This window comes from Lepisosteus platostomus, chromosome 3 (genome assembly GCF_059453375.1).
Source record: "Lepisosteus platostomus isolate fLepPlt1 chromosome 3, fLepPlt1.hap1, whole genome shotgun sequence".
NCBI lineage: Eukaryota > Metazoa > Chordata > Actinopteri > Semionotiformes > Lepisosteidae > Lepisosteus > Lepisosteus platostomus.
Window position 1 is genome coordinate 41,639,035 of NC_142613.1, and position 22,487 is coordinate 41,661,521.

General features: G+C 34.9%; 1 protein-coding gene across 2 annotated transcripts in view; it reads right to left on the bottom strand.

Annotated features, from left to right (window-relative positions):
* Positions 1-2,191: 2,191 nt before the first annotated feature.
* Positions 2,192-22,487, bottom strand: part of nbas (NBAS subunit of NRZ tethering complex) — a 277,731-nt gene continuing 257,435 nt past the window's right edge. For both annotated transcript variants that reach the window (XM_088625619.1, XM_088625618.1), the window contains one exon: positions 2,192-3,068. In XM_088625619.1, coding sequence (XP_088481745.1) covers positions 2,793-3,068 — 276 coding nt within the window. In that variant the 3' untranslated portion in view covers positions 2,192-2,792. The remainder of the gene's footprint in view (positions 3,069-22,487) is intronic.

The window sequence follows — 22,487 nt, forward strand, 5'->3', positions numbered from 1 at the left end:
AGAGTCCATGGTGGCCACATCTGAGACACAAATCAGCCAGCTGCAGAGAAAGTGAATGCACTGCACACTTCAGAAGAATCTGGAAGAGGTGAGTGATGAGTTTGAAATAGGTGATGAGACTGAAAAGTAACTGTCTCCAGGGTGAGATGACCACTGTTTCTAAGCTCTAAAACCCACTGACCACTGCAGAAAAGGGGAAAAATCTGCAGTTTCAGTTAAGCCAGGCTCTTTCTGAAAAGAGAGGGTAGAAAAAGAGGCTTTTCTATTGGGGACGTGATAGAAACTCACCAGAGGGAAGTTTGAGGACCTCTGACCGAAGAGTCCATGGACGTGAGGGAAGCTAAGCAACTGAAGATCCAGAAATCCCTAGAGATGAGATAAGGGTTGGCCATCAAAATATGACCAAAGAATTTCTGGAGGTGAGGGCGATAGAGGTGTGACAATCTGACCCCAGAATTCCTGTGAAATGCAGCTCTTGCCACCAAGACCCAAGACCTGAAACTAATGGTACACCTGATACACTTTACACTATGTCTCTAAAGGAGAAGGGACATCACAGAGAGCCATTGCTACTCTGTACTGAGGAACCAGGGGATGGGGACAAGGATTGTGACATTGACTAGAAGAGGAGGGACAAGATAGATGATTGATGGCATGATTGATCTTACCTGAAATTCTGAAGAAAGAGCAATGTTGCAGACTGAAATTTGGTCTCCCGATTTGAGCCTCTAGTGAAACGAAAACATGAAAATCTCTTACTTTCTAGACCCAAACCTCTAGTAGAAGAGGTTGGGAGAGGGTGTGTGACCAAAACCTGAGACAGATGGAAGAATGGGGCGAGGATGCCTGACTATTCCCTAACAGTAATGGAAGAAAGGAAAGGATGTCACATGGATGATGCCTCCAATTTGCCTGCAGATTTGACCAGTGGGAGTGTTGGATGCTGAGCTACTCTTCCCTTACTCTCTGTCCTGGAAATAAACAAGTCACCAGTGTCAGGTTAACCCATGAAAATGACCAGGTCCTTCTAAATAAGAACCGTGACATGTAGCCTTCAAAAGGGAAATAACTCTACTGAGCAAAGGGCACTCTACCCAGGCAGGAGATTTATAAGAACTGTGCCCCTCGATGCCTTATCTGCAGAACGTTGACTTGAGAGCTGAGGGGCGAAAAGTGTGGCAGGCCAGCTCTATAAAGGGTTGTAGGTATAGATGACCTACCTCTAGAGGCGGCTTCATGTCCTCTAACTGACAAAGAGCCACACTAGAGGTAAATTAGATAATTATTAGGTAACTGGTAAAGGGATTAGAATGTGATATTTTCACATGGGTGCAATGAAACTTTGGTTTGTTATTTAATGGGCATATAGGTTGCTAATGGTGTTGGGGGCTCTTCACCAGATGGAAGGTAGCTTGTGTCGTTTTGAATAAGAAAGGGATCTATGTGCATGATACAGGCTGGTTCATTGAGAGAGAAGTGGTTCTTATAAGGAGCAAAATGGGCGATGTAGGAGACAGGATAATCAGGAAGCAGTACTGGACTGGAAATAGGAACAGGACTGCACAGACCACAAGGTAAGCAGAAACTGGCCTGGCCTGTGAACAGAAGCAGAACTCTGCTGTGACTGGACTACAAGCAGCAACTGGTCCAGGGACAGAAGTGGGACTGTGCAGGATTGCCAGAAAGTAAGACATGACTGAAACACAGAACTCACAGATCAGGGCAGATCAAGACTGAGAGCAGCTCAATAACCGAGCCCTAAGCGATGATTCTGTAGGGCTTAAATATTGTGCTCATGTTAACGAGCGGCAGCTGGTTGGGAGAACCTGCTGAATATGCTGCATGTAGCGCTGGGTGAGGTTCGAGCTCCTCGTGTAAATGTGACCGGTCTTCAAAGAGACTGAGGGCTGAGAACTCGGAACAGCCCAGACGTAACATCCTAAACTTACTTCTTGTTGCCAGCATGAGTTTTTGTGATGCTGACCCTTGAGACTTGGTAGTGTCTGTCACAGAGACATAATAGGGGCTAATTATAGCCATTCAATAGTATATAATTGTGATTTAGTTACTTCAAAATATTAATCCTTTTTGTTAGGTGTTTCCATTATTTTGCCTACTGCCTGTAAATTACCTCCACATCTGCAAGTTAAAAATATTACTTTATTTGAAAAAAATAAAGCATTTACAAGTATTGTATTAATGCATTTTTATTGCAGTACATACAAGCCAGTGTGTTTTCCTTCCTATTGAATGCAGTACATCAAGTCAACATTACCAAAAGAACATGACGCAAAGCTAACTAACATGCATAACACTTTCAATTAAGATTGATGCTCCATTTGGCATTTCAAGTAATTACTCAACACAAAGGAGCTTTTTAGGAAAAAGGTGAACCACAAAACTTCACAAATGCTTTTTCACAATGATCACAAAAGGAAAAGTTTAACAAATTAAGTCAATGTCTTCAATCACAGCAGGTTTCTTTCCTTAAAATTAAGCATAGACTATGATGTTTAATAGATGTTAAATAGAATACCAGATCAAACATAATAATATCATACTTTTTGGTATGGTATTTTCTGTATACAATTCAGAATTGATAGCTGTGGAATCAGTTTGATCTTTAGTAATAACAGAGAAAATGTATAATTTTAAATGTATAATTAAAAGCTGCTTCTCATTTACCAAACATTTACATATTGTATCACACTATGTTATGTTAATGCCTAAACTCGTAATTTTTATATTAGTGAGGCCGATCTTAAAGATATACATAGTGTTAAAGAAAGTGATCACAGCCATCTCTGAATGACAGTTAGTGCAGTATTAAATGTAAACTGAGCCGGATGAGTTCCCCTATAGGAAAGCAACAGGGACCCAGACTCTGCCATATAGCCACCTTCCTGCATTTGTCTGGCTATGTCTTCCACACTCCATCCTCCCTGTTCATGGTTAGAGAGAAGATGGTTGATAAGATGGGGATAAAAGACAGTTTCCACACATTTCACCACCAGGTTGGAATCCAGAAGCAGTGTCAGAAGCTCAGCATCACAATTAAAATCATCGACCTAAAATAACAAGAAAAATTTTAAAAAAAAATTTATAAAGAACACACATGCTGAGAATATAGCATAGAAAATTTTAAGTTTATGGAAAAAGTGGAAAAATTAGAACATGTACAGTACTGCATAAAGGCTTGGATAATTTGGTGGTTGGATATGTGGTTTTGTTAGCAAACCTACTGTATAACTGTATGAAGCATATACACATAACTGCCACTCCAAGTGGAATTGCATGACCATTTAGTCAGTCTATACCTTTCCTTGATCAGAAAACCTATTTTATTCTCATAAGTGCTCTGATCCAGAATCTGTGACAGCCCCCCAAAGGTTCTCCCTATGGTTCACAGTTGTAGGCAACTGGCCTTTTATAATTAACCACCTTCTCTGTGACCGTTAAGCATTCAAAAATTGAAAAAAAGGACAAAAAACATATTCTCTATAAAATGCTGCAGTTTACTGGATAAGACACAGTACTTTCTTCAATTCCTTACTTATAAACAAACAAGTAAAATGGGCTTGATGGCCTTCTCTAATGTGTTACCTTCCAAAACTGAATACCAATGTATTTTTGCATTGTCTAAGCTCATGAGTAGCCACATTTGCAAACACTACCATAACTTTCATGAACAATGTATTTGTGCAAATTACTTCAGCTGAATTGAAATAACCAAATATTTTCTAAAAAAAAACTTTAAGCTCTTATTACACACATTTAGGCAAAACCACTTTGCACACAAAAAAGAAAACAAAGTAAAAATGTAGAAAAGAATATAGTAGTATATCATTATAATGGCAAACAGAATATTACCTCACAGTAATACACAAACTCTGACAAATATCACAATGATCTTATAAAAACATTTTCCACACATAAGCTTTAGTATGTTCAATTGTCTTAGTAATGCTTTCCTTTCTAAATAAACTCAAAGCTGTTTAGAGCACAATGAAAATCACATGCTCTATATTTGACAAAAAACATAAAGCATTATAGCATTAGAAAAGAAAAAAAAAGGTTTACAAAACAGTTTTAGCTTCAACATCCAAATAATACATATCAGAAAGAAACCAAATAATAACCGAATTAAATAATATAAGAAATAATCAAACACTTGAGAGAATGTTTTTTTTGAAATTTTAGAAATATGGTCCTAAATGATGAGAGCTTAGTTCACATACATGCTGCTGAAATAATCAAGGAGTTCACTAATTGCCTTCCACATTATCTTTCATTAAAATTTGAAGAAACAGATTGCTGCACACCTGGAATAGTAGTATACAAAGCAAATGAATCAATACAGGCACAAAAAAGAAATTCTAAATTTGAAAACATTCAACCGTTTAACTGTATAGAATAGTTTAACAAAGGGATAAGCTGAATGATTTTACATCTTCAACATAATAAAAAGTACTTCTCTCATAACCTTTTCCAAGGCAATAATGAAGAATGTAAAGATAAAAAAGTTCTAGTCGAATCACAACCAGAAAATGGTTTGCTTCCATTTATTGCTAGTTTGTGATTATAGCTTTGTACTTGCTACAAATCCATATTAGTGCCAATTACCTGAATGCAAACACATATGCAGTGCCCAAATACAATTTAACTGCAACATACAGAGGTAGCCATTCAAAACAAGCGGGGTATGCTGCGGTAGAATGCGGTGGTCGTGTCGCAGTATACCGCGCTGTACCGTATGCAAATTCGATTCTGTTAATAGTATCCGGAATCACCTTGTAAAACCGCCAGGTGGAGCTAATAAAGCTAAACCTCCCATGTACAGCATTTGAGCTGTCACCAGAAAACATCTGGTTTCGAATTCAGATCACTGCTGAGGGACAATCTTTATTCAATTAAGAATTTAAGTTGTATACTCTTAAGACTTTTAAATTTAAACTGTGTATTACAGCATGTTAATCATTATAGATTAAAAAGTTGGTATATTTTATGAAAGCAAGATCGCTCAGTTGGACAAAAGTACACAGCCTACCACCTTTATCATAAATATTTTAATTATGCAGAAATATTTTATGCATCAAAGTCTTTACCGAAGATATTACTAATAGTATTAATAATGAATGACCTTGGATAAGCTCTAAACTCAAAGTATTACCCTGGTCCACATTCTTTGTAACCGTCTTTGTAAACGAAAATACTTTATTTTTTCATTGACAAAAAGTAACACCACAGCATTTTGTTGATCCGATCACACATTCGTTTCCAATCATACAAAGTATGCCTTTCACATGCTCTATTAATTTAGGAACATAAACATAGTACTGTATGTAAACTGTACTGTATATGGCTGGTCTTGGTAGTTTAAAGAAAAATACACACCAGTATTCCATTTCTCCCTAAACATTTTAAGCATCAAAGTCTTACATGTGGTTATTTCGGAAACGTTTTTACGTGCTCCTTCTGACCATTTTACTGTACGTTTATATACTTTGTGAAAATTGATACTGCTCAATACAGCTTCGTGTGAAAAACACGTATATCACCATAGGAAGCATAACAGTGCAGCCTCCAATTGCCCAGACTGTGAGCATGGGAATAAAGCTTTGTTTGATTTCTGAAACCCTTTCTTTATGTCCTGTTTTCATTCAGGTAAGGGTCAACTATATACACAAAACTGCTGACAGCAGGAAAATTCAAATATTCTTTACTCAGCAGCTTATTAAAAACAGCTCCCATGATATTCAAACCAATTTTTTTACACAGAAGAATGTGTTCTGAATCTCTTTTTCTCGTACTTTTATTTAATGTGGCACTGTGCACCCCTATGAAGAGGGCAATGCTGTTCACAAGCCAATAGCATTTAAACCACAGCACCCACAATGCTGCAAGTGTTTTACACACTAAGCAGACTAAGCACTAAGCACAGAAGAGTGATAGCTTAGTCTTTAAGCCATTTTTTTTACCATGCTCGATTATTCTTTTGTTTATATCTTCACAAGGGAAACACAGAAAGCCTTCAAACCAAATGCATTTTAAAGACCACGACATGTTCATAGCCTCCACATAAAACTATCAGTGAGCTAATTCTCTTTTTTTTAACCTCCGGCTTTTCATCTATGGGTAATTACTCACTAACTGGAACCCGGGGGGACCGCTGTGTACACACGTTAACAACGCGAGAAATACTGCTCAATACAGCTTCATGTGAACATGTGAAAAACCCATATATCATCATAGGAAGCATAACAGCGTAGCCTCCAATTATCCAGACTGTAAGCACGGGAATAAAGCTTTGTTTGATTTCTGAAACCTTTTCTTTATGTCCTGTTTTCATTCAGGTAAGGGTCAACTATATACACAATACTGCTGACAGCAGGGAAATTCCTATTCTTTACTCAGCAGCGTCTTAAAACCAGACTAGCCGATTTTTTTTACACAGTTTTTCTAAGAAAACGTGTCCGTGGGGGAAGGTGGAGTGTCTTTGATTGGAAGACTTCCCCTATTCTACTTTAATACCTGTGAATGTGCAGTGCCAGGCGAATGCACAACATTAATGTAGGGCTTTCGGGCTCACGTGGATTTGCACCCTACACGCTGTGTACATACAGTACGGACATGTTGTGATATTTAGAAATATAAAAAATGTCAATACAATGCCAATAATATTTGCTATATTAGTTTTTCAAAGAAATGTTTTTATTAAAAGAAAACTGATGGCGACAGCTGGGTTTGAACACTCGACCTCAGGGATATAAGTCACTTAACCTATAACGCCACCGAGGCAGTCTTATACTACTGTTTGTGCAACAGTGCATGAATATAGTTATACTGTTATTAATTTATTTAGATACGCGAATCCATATTATATTCCCTATTAATCAAATTCTAAAAGTATGCTTTTGTTTAATCCGATAAAGAGCGTATTCACAGAAAAGGTTAAAACGATCAATTTTCACAAAGTATATAAATGAACGGTAATATGGTCAGAAAGAGCACGTAAAAACGTTTCCGGAATAACCACATGTAAGACTTTGATGCTTCAAAAGTTTAGGGAGAAATGGAATACTGGTTTGTATTTCTTCTTTAAACTACCAAGACCAGCAATATACAGTTTACATAATATATTTATGTTTCTAAATTAATATCGTTTATGACCTTCAGATGCGTTATGCTCCTCTTCTTCTTATGCTTAGCTACTAAAATTTCCATTTAGTTGTAAAATTCCATCTAAATATTCAATACTAAGCAGATTAAAACGTGCACAGTAAAGAGATTAAATGATTAAATCTTTCCACTACCGACCAATGCACCGCGAGTGCCCCTTCGCGGTACGGGTTTGTACTGTGAACTTTGAATGGCTGCATCTGTATAACCTAGCAAAGCACTATTAACTATTTTAAAGTATAGAAATATACAGAATGATATGAGTTATTTTTGAACAGATCATGTACTACTCTGTTGATGTTTTTGTGGCTCGGAAACATCTTACATCAACACTGTGTGATTTGAATCAAGTGTACACTGTTTCACACTACCGTTTGAAATTCTGTCTTTTGAGCTTTGTGATATTAAGGAACTTTTACAGCTTTGGACTGGAAGCTATGGTTTTTCCTTTTCTCATAGCTGTGTGCAATCCATTTTATGTTTTGTTTTCTGCAAAAAAAAGATGTTCCTGCTCAAAGTTGTTGTTTTGCCTGCATTCAAAAGATTTTTTCCAAATAAATATTTGAAGATCTTTTCTTTTGTAGATCATATTAAAGAATCAATCTGCAGTTTGGGAATTTTCTGTTTTTCATAAACCCTTTATGTTGCTGATTTTGTTGTATTTGTTTGTTTCCTTTGAGAATTTATTAGCTTAAAACATGAACCATTATCTTTACATTTTCCTTCAACATTTGTGCAAACCCTTAATAATAAAAAAAATACAAAGCAATATGCTCTGCCACAGCTCTAAAACAGCTGAGTAATTCTTAGCATGTAAAGGAAAGAAGATGAGAAGCAGTGTGGGTAACCAAAAAATGTATTACTGGCAGTTCAATATGTCCCTGATGAATTCTATCACAAGCTCTTTTGACCCCAAAAGTTTCTCTTCTCATGATAAGCAGAGAACAAAGGTATGTACACAGGAATGTATTGAGAGTGTCTGCAAAATAAAAAAAAAAAATAGAAAGGTAGTAGTTGTACAATTCTTCAGACCCATGAACTCATAGCATACATTTAATTTCCAAACACAGTCATTAGGCAAAAGCAGTATACTATACAATCTCCTTTTTTACATAGTATAAAAATATGCAAATTTTAATTTCTTTAATCTGTTGATTCATTAGAGCCGATTCACTAGTCTGCTCATAACTCACCCATAAGTCATAATCACCATCTTACAAACCAATTTTCAGAGACAAATTCATGTACTGATATTACACACCTGAAGAAGGCTCGACAGCCGAAACGTTGTGTTTCTCTTTTTCTCCTTTCAGCATAGAATAAACCTTCCCTTGTTCCTTTACTGTTATTATTGTAAGGAATCTACAAAATCCTCAAATATACAATTTCTGACAGTTCATTGCTTCTTTTTCTGATAGTTCAGGTGCAAGTCTCAATTGCTGCAGCAACACTTCTCCACTGAAACCAGGTAATTAGCTTTGTAGTACCATACAAAATACCACATAATGCATAACTTCTGTTCAAACTGGGTTGGGTAATAAAATCTAAATGTGGTAGGTTTTACTCTAGTTTTCCCTTATGTTTAATTATTCTTTCAAAACTGATATTTTTTTTGTTTTATTTGCTGTTAATATTATTTTGTATATGTAGCAAAAACACACAGACATGGTATGTATATTTTTTAGTACCTGCTAACACAGTTTGAAAGTAATAATCTGTCCTAAAAAAATTATTACCCATATTATAAGAAAGGAAGTGGTACAGAGGAGATAAACCCATTTAATTCTGGGTCCTGCAGTGAGCAGGAGCTGGGAGCATGTAGATAAGATGTAAAAGGTCAAATTAAGACCTGAAGGGAGCTGGATGAGTGCAGCTTTACCTATGCTGGAACTTGTTGGCACTTCCAGCTTCAAAGGAACACAACACCACATCTCAGACAGTGAAGAATTCCACTATGTAAAAAGGCCAGGTCCCCGCATGGGAATTCAACGCTATCTAGATTCCAATAGGACGATGTCACCTTCTGTAACAGGCACAGCGCCTGTTACACAAGGATAGATTATATCAAAGGAAAGTTCTCAAACCTTTGAATCTGTGTATCAGATAATAATGTAAAACAAAAAGATGTGCACCATTAAAGAACTGGATGTCAATGTAACTAATCATTAGCATGCATGCCTAATATGTGTTTATTATAAAACCTTTAGCAAACATTCCTGAAGGATGGACAAGCTGTAGGGCCATGCAGTCCTGTAGATTTTTTCTCTCTAAATGAACTGTTAGGATTTTTGCTTTTCTGAATTCTAGGGGATTAGGCTACCACCAAAGTTAACAAGAAGAGGAATACTGAACAGGCTTTCTTCATTCTGGGCTTGTTAAAGTGAAAAAATGTATGTTTTTTACTGAGTTGAAAGAATGTCAGAGGAAACTGTATAGCTAGGTACTATTACTACTCTCCTCCTCATCATCATCATCATTGCTGTTATCACTGTGATGAAATTACCTGTTTTAGTTTGCATTGTATTTGTCCTAAAGGAAATAATAAAGAAATATTAGATATTATTACCACTGCTATCCAAAATAGCACAGAAATCAGTTCAATATTCACAAAGCCAAAGGCTACATCTTTTTAAAGTTCTTATTCAGCTCTACAAAATTGTCATCTTCCGTGCATAATTTTGTGCTGTAGTACTTATGTTGCTCATTCTGTGTGACTACCACAAACGAAATCAGTGTAAAATAAAGATGTTTGCTAATACAAACTACTGCATATCAGTGCCACATTGACTAATAATATACTTCCCCAAAAATATATTAGAGCAATAAAGTTGAAAATTTGCAAGCTTGGTCAAAACTGTAATTACATTGTTTAAAAATAGGTGTTAAACAACAGTTGAAATCCACACAGGGCCTTTCCTATAACTTGCAAATATAACTTATAGCATGCAAAACCAGGACAAATATGTCAGGCTGCAATATATTAGGGAATCTTTAGATGACAGAATTAGTCTGTCTTTATATTATTCAAAATAGCTTTTGTAAATCCCATATCCTTAGAAAAACAGGAATAATCAGGGATATATAATATTCCCAATCAATATTATATACTGTAGTCATGTTGATTTACAACCAAAATTATTTATAATAATCAATCTATATATTTATAGAAGAAGCCATTAATATTTAATTGCCTTTTAAGGGATCAAAACAGCATTGATAAAAATAACTGTATACAGATTACACTTCAGTCTAAAAGTTATTACAGCTACAAATAATGGGAAAATGTGAGTGGAATGTTAAATAAGTAGTTTGGAATCCAGGCAAGGTCAACAGGGTTCACTGAAAGGCTTAAGCAATCTGAAAAATAAACCCAAGAAAATGGAACCAATGATACAAAATTGCATTTGGGGTCTTTAATCCCACTGATGTTGCCATTAATCTTTAAAAGGGCCTCTCAGAGGATATGGTCAGTTTCTCCATTCCATGTTCAGAAAGAACATTCCTCAGTATAATGTGTGTGGCACATTTCACCTCATAAAACTGTGGTTTGTGTGAATTACACTGAGGAAGCTAGACAAAAAAGTAGGTCACAGAGTCGGTTGGGATTAGTACTTTGTAGTATCAGGGAAACAAATATATTTCTCCACACCTCACTAAGGATAAATGGGAATTATTGAAAACATGATAAACACACTTCCAACTGTTGCTGTTTATACATTCAGTTATATGCGTGCTATGCAGTCAATTGTATCAATGCACTTCTAACAAGTATCTGCAAAATAAGCAATCCATTTAAGAAACATGTGGACTAGAATCACAAAAACAACAGATATCATAAAGTATATACACAATTTAAACATAAAAAATATAGATTAATGATGCATACATGATCTTATTACCTATATTCTAAGATTTGCCATTTGTTCTTTGATGCTATTAACTGTGGATTTTTCTATTAAGTTAAGTTGGGTACATATTTTCTTCTCTCCTGTTTTTTTTCCCCACAATGATCCATCAAAGTTATTCTGGTTGCTTTAACAATAGACTTGAGTCAGAGCTAAAAGGTTGCTCAGTCATCTGGAAAGTGAAATAGGACAGGTGAATAGATGTAGAAAAAAAACAGGGCCATGGGAGATAAACAGAAAAAATCCCTATGTGTCCTTCCATATAAATGAATTCAATTCAACTTTTACTTCACTTGCAAAATTTGACAAATGATTCAAAATCTATCAATAAAAATTTTAATTCCGAATGAAATACTTAAACTTTCATTATTTTTCACTTTCCTAGTTACAGTGTCTGCTAATTTTAGCACTTGTTTACACATTTAAAAATTCAGTATATGTCAAAATGGCAGTGGCCATTATGGGTGACTTAACATTATCTTCTAAAAGCTCTCACGAGACTGATGTTCTGCTTCTGACAAAAGTGGTATATCTGTTTGATAAGAACTTAGGTCCAGAGCAGAATATTAAAGGCATACACCCTAATTTGAACAAGATGGTAGTAAATATACAGTATATATTTAGGTACTGGGTAAACTTTAATTGTTTATATTTGATTAAAATAGCAAGCACAAATACAGTATATCTACAGGTGAGTCGGGGGCAGAATAATTCACCTTAATCACAATTGCTTAAATATAACCTACAGAATGGTCACATTCAAATGAGTGTCTGCTATTCTAAATAGAACATAATACCCTCTCATATCATGGAATTTGAAAAATGCTTCATGTTTTAGGACCTTGCCAAGCATTTAGTAGTTTGGTGTAATGGTACACAACATATGCAAAGCATAAACACATAACATGATGGCATTTGTTTGTCATCAAATGATTAAGATTAGGATACTGTATTTATACCAAACTTTAATCGCAATTGTGAATTATTAATTGGTCTTTGTGTTTGGAGGATGTATTTGAGTTATTCAGTTATTCCAGAAGAATTCCTGTGAAATGTGCATTGACTTGCACCTGCCCCCTGAGAATACTTACTTTTCACTTAAAGCAAATCTAATGATAGAAAGTAGTGAGAACCTTATATTTAAAGTAACTTTATATTTAAACTAACAATATGTACAGCCCGCTTGGATTCTTGAGTAGTATCCTATCAAAGTCATCACTGTTTGCATGTAAAGACTTGTTCTACAACAAAGGATCCATGCCCACAACTATAGATTTTAGCACTTTTATGGTGCGATAGTGTTCACACTAGTTTCAGATATAAATGGTGAGGAAACTTAATATATATATATACTAAATCAACCCAAACTTTAATTAAGAAAGTGCAATTTCATGCCTTCCTTATGAAAATGATGTTCAAAAGTAAAATAAGTAGACAAATTAAAGATAAGGCAAAAACATGTCCGATAAAAATTTTAAAATATTTACAATGTAGAAATCTGACCCTGGCCTACACTGTGTCTCCTTGCATCCTTACAACAGATTTACAGTTGTGTTTACAAGAGGGCACAGAATTGCAAGGTTTAGTGCATGAATGGGAAAAAAAAAAGTTTGGACACCCATACTTATCTTTATCTACAAATATACTGTATATCCAATAAATAACAAAAGTTTATGGAAGTCTAAATATTGTAACCCATGTGCTTTTGTTTTGCCTACTATCCTCGGTGCTTGTTCAAAGTCCAAGTTCCTTAAAATGCCATTGTTTCTGATCACTGTTCTAATATAGGTCTGTGCTTTCCAAAATACCATCTATAACATGTTTAGCTCCCTATTTATATGTTTGTTAACTACTCTTCAGAGAGATATATATAATTTACACTTCCCCAATACCTTCATGCCTCTCTGGTTCAGTCCTTTCTGCCTGTAAGGTCCCATTTGTCTCAGAAACTTGCCCAATATTTCCCACCTCCCAGTACTTTGCCAATGCTCCATGAACTTAAACCCCTCTTTCTGGCACTTTCCCGGGCTTATATATGGGACTGTTAGAATTCCTGAGAAGACCACCGTAGACAACATGTTCCTTAGTTTACACTGCCCTTCCAGTTATATCCTGGCTACGAGAACACAGTTCTGTCTCCAGTACGACCTGGAAGTCTATGTACACATCAAGCTCTAGGGATGCACACCATTTACAGTGGCTGAGGCCTAAGTTCACCCAGTTACTTCTGCTTTGTGGTTTGAAGTCTTTTGCTTCCTCCTTGCGGTATGCAAACAATATCTTTATGGTCAATATCTCATGTTAACTACTTCCTGCAAGTCTGCTAAATTTTTTACATACAGTGGAGTTGAGCAACCTGGGGTTCAAGATACAGATGAACTTCCTCTAATACTCCCCGTCCAGAAAGCCTGCAAACTATATATGACAATGAACATATTTTAGTAATTAGAATGCTGAATCCTTTATACAGTATGTACTTTAAGACCTGCATAAAAGATTCTAGATTAATCCACCCATCCATTTTCTAACTTCTTTATCCAATATAAGGTTGCAGGGTTCACATGAATTTTCCATAACTTGAATACATAGTAAGTCATAGTAAGTCCTACTGAAATACAGCAGCCTACTCTGATAACACCATCCACCTTCAGTAAGCCAAGGTGTACTACATTAGGTAGGGCTTGGAAACAAACAATCAAGACTTGGGAGATTAAGACAGCAGGCCCCAGGACACTGCCATCACAAAAACTCAGACACCAATCACAACAACTTTAAGTAGTGCCAGTGGTAAAAAAGAAATGATTGTTGTTGGAGAGTATTCTCAGGAACACAATTAAAGTGAAGAATCAAGCAATCAACATCAGCATGCTGTCTCCATGGAGTTCAGGTGATTTTTTTCCAGAGTAGACAGGCTTCTAGAAAATTGAAGTTGTTACATCCAGGCTGAGTTGTTGTTCATGTTTCTATCTGAAACAAATTTGCATTTTACTCTGGAATCCTGTCTCCACCATGCAAAGGTTAAAAAATTTAAACATTAATTTGTCAACACAATACATGCCTGAGAACATGGTGTCCTAACAAATGGCTTCAGCTTTCTCAGCTACTGGAAAGACTTCTATAGCAAAGACTATACAGAGAAATGATTGACATCCTTTGAGTTGATCCAGTACATACACAGCATTCCAAACAGTTCCTTCAGACTATGAAGGAATGAAACAGTGCTTAAGAGAAGTACAATGTACAGTAATAGGGCAGATAATGTAGAGGATAGATACAGTTTAAATATTTTCTGCTTGAAGCAAAGCAGAGATTTATCCCAAAAGTGAGCACACTCAAATGTTTCCTAAATGGTTTAATAAATACATTAAGAAACATATCTGGAGCAAGAAAGCAGTATATAAAATAATCAAAAAGCATTGTCTAATGACAACAAAGTTTAATGACCTCCAAGCGAATTTGTAATCTTCGGGAAAGTTTAATTAAGCTCCAGGTAAGGCCAAGAGGGAGAGAAAAAAAAGAATATTACAATAGGAGCTAAAAAGAATAATATTTTTTGTATTACTACAGGAAAGGAACAGTAAAGTGTCTCATAGGCTAAAATTGGAATGTTTTAAATGATGAAAGTGAAATAGCTTGAATGAATATTTCATTTAGGTGTTTACCTAGAATGAAATAAAAAAAATGCTTCAGGTAAAAAAAAGACAAATGTCATTATTAAATTAATTTTAGCATAGAATATAAGTAAATGTAGACTTACTACAAACACTTTAAATAAGCAAATCTCCAGGCCACGATGGTATTCTACAAATTGTACTAAAGCAATCAAGAGATATTGATATATTATATAAGATATAATATAGAGCTATAAGAGTTATTCATTGGCCGTTAGATTTAAACACTTTAACAGTCGCACAGGCCAGAAGTAATGTTCCCTGTGCCCAACCTTAAAAAAGGTGACAAAACACAAGTCACGTAATTATATGCAAGGTTATGGAAAGAATAACTAGAATTAAACTATAGGATCATCTATGTAGTTTAGACAAGCATTGTCAGCCTGAATTAAAAAAAAAGGTAGGTCTTGCTAAACTAACCTGTTAGTATTATTTGAATAAAACAACATCAGTCACAGGCACAAGCAGTACCATATTTAAATTTTAATATGCCGTTTATTAAATTATAGGAGGTAGGTATCCAAGTCAATGCAATCAAATTGAGAAATGGTAATGCATAAGGATTAGCAGCATCTGCAGTTAAGAGGTGGATGGTCACTCTGGGGTGATGTGATTAGTGGAATACCACATGGATCTGTATTAGGACCACTGCTCTTTCTCATTTGTAAACTGAGCATCAAAAGATACCTAGTTACAACTGTAAAATTGTTCACATATTTACTAAGAAAACGATAAACAAATTTCTATTTTTATTAAAAAAAGAGATTTTATTGTTTTCTATATAAAAATGTGAACTGTACATTTACAGTACAGGTCAAACCCAATCAACTCACATGACTGAGGTTATTACGTGGTTATGCAATAGTTAAAATCACTAGAGTGTTTTGTGGTTAGTTATGAATGATCAATTAATAACAGTGATGCTAAAAACATTTAGTCACTATTCAAAATCTGTATGTTTTTTGAAAACGCATACATGTATAAATTGAGTAATACATTTCTTTTAATACTCAGTATATCAATAATCTAGACTTTCGTATAGTTAACACGCTAGTAAAATTCACAGATGATACCAAAATAAGAGGATTAGCAGACACTGTAGAAGCTGCAGACAACATTCAAAAAGATTTAGTTAGAATTCAAGACTGGGCAAACATCTGTTAGATGACATGAATGTTGAAAATGCAGTGTGTTACATGATGGTAGCAAAAATACAAAGTATAAATATAAAATGAGTAACAATGAGCTTGAAGAAACTACCTGTGAAAAAGACATTGGTTTAATGTAGTTGAAACCTTTTAAACCTTCTTGACTATTTATGGAAACAATATACAGAATATGCAAACAGAATGTTAGGTTATAAAGTTAGGAATGTATAAATTAGTGTTAACACTTTGTAACATAGTTACAAAGTACTATTAAGACCTAATTTATAATTCTGTGTTCCACTTTGTCTGCCCCAATAAAAGAAAGGGTATTGTTTTTCCTGGAACAATGTCCAGATAAAAGTGACTGGATACAGTTTAGGGATCTAATGAGTGTCTTACACACTAACAGATTTAAGGCCCATAACCTTTTAGCCTTGAACAGAGAAGACTAAGTGGAGGCCCAAATTAAGTATTAAAAATCCTCATAAGCATTGACAAAGGCAATCCTACAGACTTCTTCAAGATCAATAGTGAAACATAAACCAGTGAACTCAACCCAAAACTAAAGGAAACCCCATATAAAAAACAGGACAAGTTTGGGATTTTGGAACAAGCTACCAGAAAACATCAGATTTATCAGGCAGTTAACAGTCATAATCTAAAAAAGCTATATGCTATTTTTTGGGGGGGAATTGCCCAGTTTAAAGCATCTTGTAAGGAAAATAATAGTCATTAAGAATATCTAAACTTCACCAGGGTGTTTCTGGTTGTGCTGTTGTTATAAGAAAATGTAAAATGCACATTATAAACCCATACAGCAGAGTGTAAAACATCAAAGAAGGTTATATTTTTCCCTGATTATTTTCTTTTAAGTGGTTGGTAATAGAGTAAGTGACAAAATAGTACATTAAAGTACTAATCCTGAAATCGTGAAGCATAAGGTGTGAGTATTACACTGTGATTCAGATAACATTTACACCTACAGAATGTTCAATCAGTAAAATTTAGTTGAGTATTAGTGATATTTAGAAACTACCCCTGATAGGTATTTTAATTTTCATGATTGCCATAACTAACATATAGTCCAAAATAGATATTTGGAAAAAAATTGCAAATCATGGATAAATAATAATTACATGTTAGAAATGTAATTACTTGGGGTAGTGAGTCACAGACAGCAAAGCCTGCTGTATGTTAGATTTCTTATGGTATGAGAAACATAGAATTTTGTGCAGTTCTGCTTTTATAATAAATGCTTAATGTAAATGAAGGTTTTATTCATGTGAAGAAACAATGCTCTGAATTTGTGACACAAAATCTCATGAAAAGTTTCCAAAAATTGGAAAACTTGGATGCAGTATTTATTCGGGAAATATTTATTTTCAGATAAGGCTCCCTGAATCCTAAAATCCTGGAAACACAAGGAGCGAGGTTTAGATTTTGAAATTTGACTTTATGAGCTTTAGTCAGAGAAGCACCATGTGTAGCTTTCAGGCTAGATTCAGGTTGTTAGCAGCCAGATAAATATCTTGATCTCTTTCCAATCTGATGCCCTGAATTCAAAAATACTGAACAAAAAATGCACACATAATACAGTACCTCTACATGTGCTAGTCAGCATTTCATATCTAAGTGGTATAAGTGGACATGTTAACGTCTGTTAATATTAAAATTACAAAAAATGATTATCAATATCAAGAGTGTAACACAGATGTGTGTTAATTTCTGATTAAGTGGTCATAGCTGAAAATCAATTCAAAATTGAAAATATGCATACTATTGAAAATGTATCATGGATCATAAATAATTTTGTGCCCCTTTCCTTTATCATTTAAACAATAAATCCTTTTGAATGCAATGTCACTTGAATGTTATTGTTACTACACAGAAATGCACTAATCAGAATATATTGGGAATGCAGAAAAAAAAGTCTATAAAACATTAAACTGTCACAGTTCTTCTAATACAGGTTTAAACATATGACTGATTTTCAATCTATTTAAAAGGATTCAATAATGGCTGTTCCATTTATGATGTACTCCTAAATATAGAATTCTAGAGGTGAGTTTATACTATCTCTATTAATATATTTCATCTACTGTCTACCATATAAACCAACAGTTCAATGTGTTTACAGTACATGCAATTTGTTCCACAATGCACAAAAGACAGGTTTGGAAGTAAAGGACGGCTGCAAAATGTGCACTAAAGTACTTTGTGTTTATAATTCATGCTTTACAACAATTTAGAAGTTGAGACTGATGTACAGAGTATGGCACTGAAACAACACAGTCCTACTCACATGTCCAGTCTAGCACACACTTAAGAATCTGAATTCTCAGCTTTTCTGGTTGTAAAATGTTAGATTGCTGTCATAAGTATTTTTCAATTTTTGTTGGAGAAGAGAATACTTCAAAAAAGATTATCTGGTATGTATTTTTCAGAAATTCAGCTTGACCTGGATAAGGAGAAACAAGAGTAAATGGTTGACAAAAGCTGGTGAAAACAGAGTAGTCTCTGTGCTGTGTCTTGGTAAATAAAAAAGGCTCCTCGTGGAATTTGTGTCCTTGGTGACATTTCTATTATGGCACGATAACAGATTATGCAAATAGCTTATTGGAAAACAATAAAGATGATGCATTAAAAACTGTAACAGGTTTGTACAGTTGTGTTGTAATAAGAGTTTTCATTATAATCATATAGAGGGAGGTATAAGTGGAATACAGGTGGAGTGATAGATTAATGTTTAAATAACAAAACAAAACAATTTCTAAAGCCACATAATCTTGCTGGTATACTGGGCAAAGATTCAGCAGTGACCCGTCTCCGACTGGGCAGCACAGTCGTTCAATCAGAAAGAGAGAGAGCCAGAGCCCAGCATGAGAGAGAGCCTTTGGTTTCAGCAAAGGCATGGCAGAGCTAAGGAGCAGTGGTTTGAAGTAAAGCAAAAATCAAGACTTATTTTTAAATTAGAGACAGATGGGCATGCCAACTTTCGTGCGGACTGCTGTAACATGTAGTCTTTGTATCCTTTTTTTATTACCCCACTCTTTGCTTCTGCACAAACAGCACACTCTGTCTCTTTGCAGTCTCTGTCTCTTATCTATGGCTTGCTATGGCAAAGCAAGAGTTCACAGTGTCTTTTTAAAAAAATATTCTTTAAGTATAAAGTAATTCTGAAGATGAGTGAGAAGCAGGCAATGTATCTGGAAGGTTCTGTAACCACATGCACACTCAGACAAAGACAAATTTATGTCAATTCCAAGCTTATTTGTCTGGTTAAAAACAGTAACTGAAAAGGCCAGAATAAGAGAAATAAATTGAAAATAAAATTCAAGCCAGCTACACTGTTTGTAGTGCATTATTACGTATGTTATCTTACAAGATCACATGAGAAATGGCCCCAACAGATATAATTTTTTTGTTGAAAGAGCCATGTAGAAGTGTTGTTAATGAAATATATAGTTTTTATGATTGGTTATATAAAAATGTCATTCCATAAGGAATATGAAGCAAGAGAGCTGAACCAGTTATCAGCATAGATAGCTGTAACTAAGGGCCATGTTAAGTAAATATGCTCATTCACTGGTCAAGAAAAGTCTACCTATAATGAATAAATATCCAGACAACTCAGTGAAGCAGTAGTGTGCTTTAAAACACACTTACTATACATACTGAAAAACAACTAATGAATTCCCATATGAACAACAAATGGCGAAGAGATATGGAAATATTCTGTGTTGCGGTCACCACACTGCCAGGTGTGAAGTTTTACCTGTGTGGTCTGGCAACAGGTGAAGAATTCATTAAAGCACTGGGGAGTCCCATTTTGCTAGTGTGCATCTTTTTGTTACAAAGTGTACCAGAAAATGCATCTCCTGAGACATTAAATCTCTTTAAGGTGTGAATAGTATTTGGTTCATGTTTCAATCCTGTTGAAAGGTGGCACTGTTTATAATTTAAGTCATATTTAAACTGACACCAGAAAATGGTTTAATTTGTATATTTACAAAATATTGTACTTAATAAAATGAAGCTGTATGCTATTGCAAATGTCAAGCTCACTGGATGTGAAATGTGTGAAAGCAATTAAACAACACACCTAACACCCTAAGGAGTTAGTGTAGTAATTTATTTTTATATTATTTTTGACCTTCTAGTTTTTACTTAACTGTATAAATGATTGATTTGATCACAATATGCATCTTTCATTCAAACCAAAATGTCCAAACAGAAATACAGACTGACTCTAATTGAATGGCAGAGTATAACAGACAATAGATGGTACAGCTGGTGTTTTCTATTAAAAAGGTTTTGCCACATATTGGCAGAATACAAGAAGCAGAAAGCAGATGAAAGGACTATTTAATTATTTAAACTGTAATTTTCCTTTTTCACTGACAAACCTACGCAAATCTGGTTCAGAACACAATATGAAGAACACTTCCTCATTAATACCTATACCACACAGAAAGAACAAAGATCTGTTAATACACTCTTATGACTTGTCAAGTTTATTATTTGACACGCAAGTTAACACTAGCTGCAATCGAAATCACTACTGCTCAATAATCTAAGGAAGTTCTGGGTGACTAAAGCCCACAAAACACTCAGAAGCACTTGGCCAAATGTGCATAACCCATTAGAGAATCCTTGTCAAATGCAGCTAGGGGCATATCTATATCTTGTAGGATAATTATATGTTGTAGAAATGTAAGAAAGAATAAAAATGAAAGGAGACCATTTAGCCCATCTAGCCCAATTGGTAGTTGGTAGACAATAGATCTAAGGATCTCGTTTCTTGACTGCTGTGCTCAATTGTTAATGTACAGATGTTTCCAAATGTATCCCCTAATTCTTGTTTCACTATTGATTCTGAAGTCCATAAAATAAACTTAGTCAATGCAGATTGGAATTAATAAATTTAGGGATCACACTCAATAAGCTATTCCAGGCAGGTGTATTGTTTGAGTTCCTCAGCAGACCTCACATTCCCCTTTTGTACCCCTCTTTATATTCTGAATAGGTAATGACACAAAGCATGACAAAACATCAGTAAGAAATATGATTATGTAGAATTGCACATCCAAAGGATTGTTGCTGGCATAGACACTGTGTTTTGATGTTGCTAGGACACTCGGAGCTCATCCAGCTAATATACAGTACACACAATGAATCAGGTGCATGTGTGAAGAAAAACTTGGTTCTCATAAAAAATAATTTAGACTGGAAAAATTGCATAATGAATGTCAGAAGCCGACTTGAATCAGTAGATATCACCAATGACTTCTGTCTTACTCAGTTTGTCAGAATATATGCTGAGCTAATATTTACTCTTTGAAGACAGATTGTATAAAAAACAGGAAAACAGAACGAATAGGGAACACTGATCTTGATATAGCACATCTTGAAAATAAAACAGAATCTAAAACAAAAAAACTATGAAAGAATGAAACAGCACTTGAGAGAACTAAAATGGGATATACAGTATTTTGAAACAGAAGATAATGGATAGCAGCGGAATAAAGATATTCAGGTAAAGTAGAGAACAAAATTATCACTACATGAGCAAGCAAATCAAGTGAGTCCAGAAAGCAGAGTTTCCCAAATAAATAAATGAAGGATAATATAAGGAGAAAGAAAGTACTTTCTAAAGCATCATAAAAAATACAAGTTCCAGTTATAAAAAAGAGTATAAGGGGCCTCATGCACAGGTTAAAAAATATTAGAAAGATCACAGGAGATATACTGTAGAAAGAAATATTACAATGGAGGTAAACTAAACAATACATTATTTCTTACAGTATAACAACAGCGAAACAGTATAAATTGTCTCAGGGATAAATGTTTTTTTCATGTGATGACAGAAGAATGTATGAAATTAATATTTTAATCAAGTGAAACAAACAGTTACATTAGATAGAAGTATAAGAGGTACTAGAAGCTAAATAAACCTTCAGGGCTTGGTAGTATTGAACCAATCGTATTTTAGAAAACAAGACATTGTAAGTAATATTAACTTAATATATTTTATGTTATAATATGTGTCATATTAACATAACCCTTCCAGTAGTCTCCTGAGATGGGTAATATTCACTGACTGGGGAATTGCTAATGTAGCACCCATTTTAAGAAGGCTGAAAAAACTGATCTTATTATAAAAAGTAAGTCTTGTATTACAAGGTCATGGAAACAAATAATTAAAATTAAACTACAGGATCATCTCTATGACAATAAGACATAGTCAACATGGATTTAGCAAAATAGGGTCCTACTTAAAGAGGACCACAGGCTGTCAGGCTCTTCAACAAGCTCCTAGTACCTCCTGCACCTACTCCAAATCTGGAAACTTTGTTCTTTTTTGCCTAATGTCAGACATACTGTCTGATGTATTCTTTGCACAATCCTGTAAAGTAAATTGCACTATGCACATTGCACTTTATGTACCCTGTATCCTATACCCTGTCAGACATGTCTATGTTTACATTGTCTATAGCATTGTCTTGTCAGTGCCTTGTCCGTATTCGCATCATAGACCTGGAGAACGATATCTCGCGCCTCTGTATACTTCTGTATACTTGCAT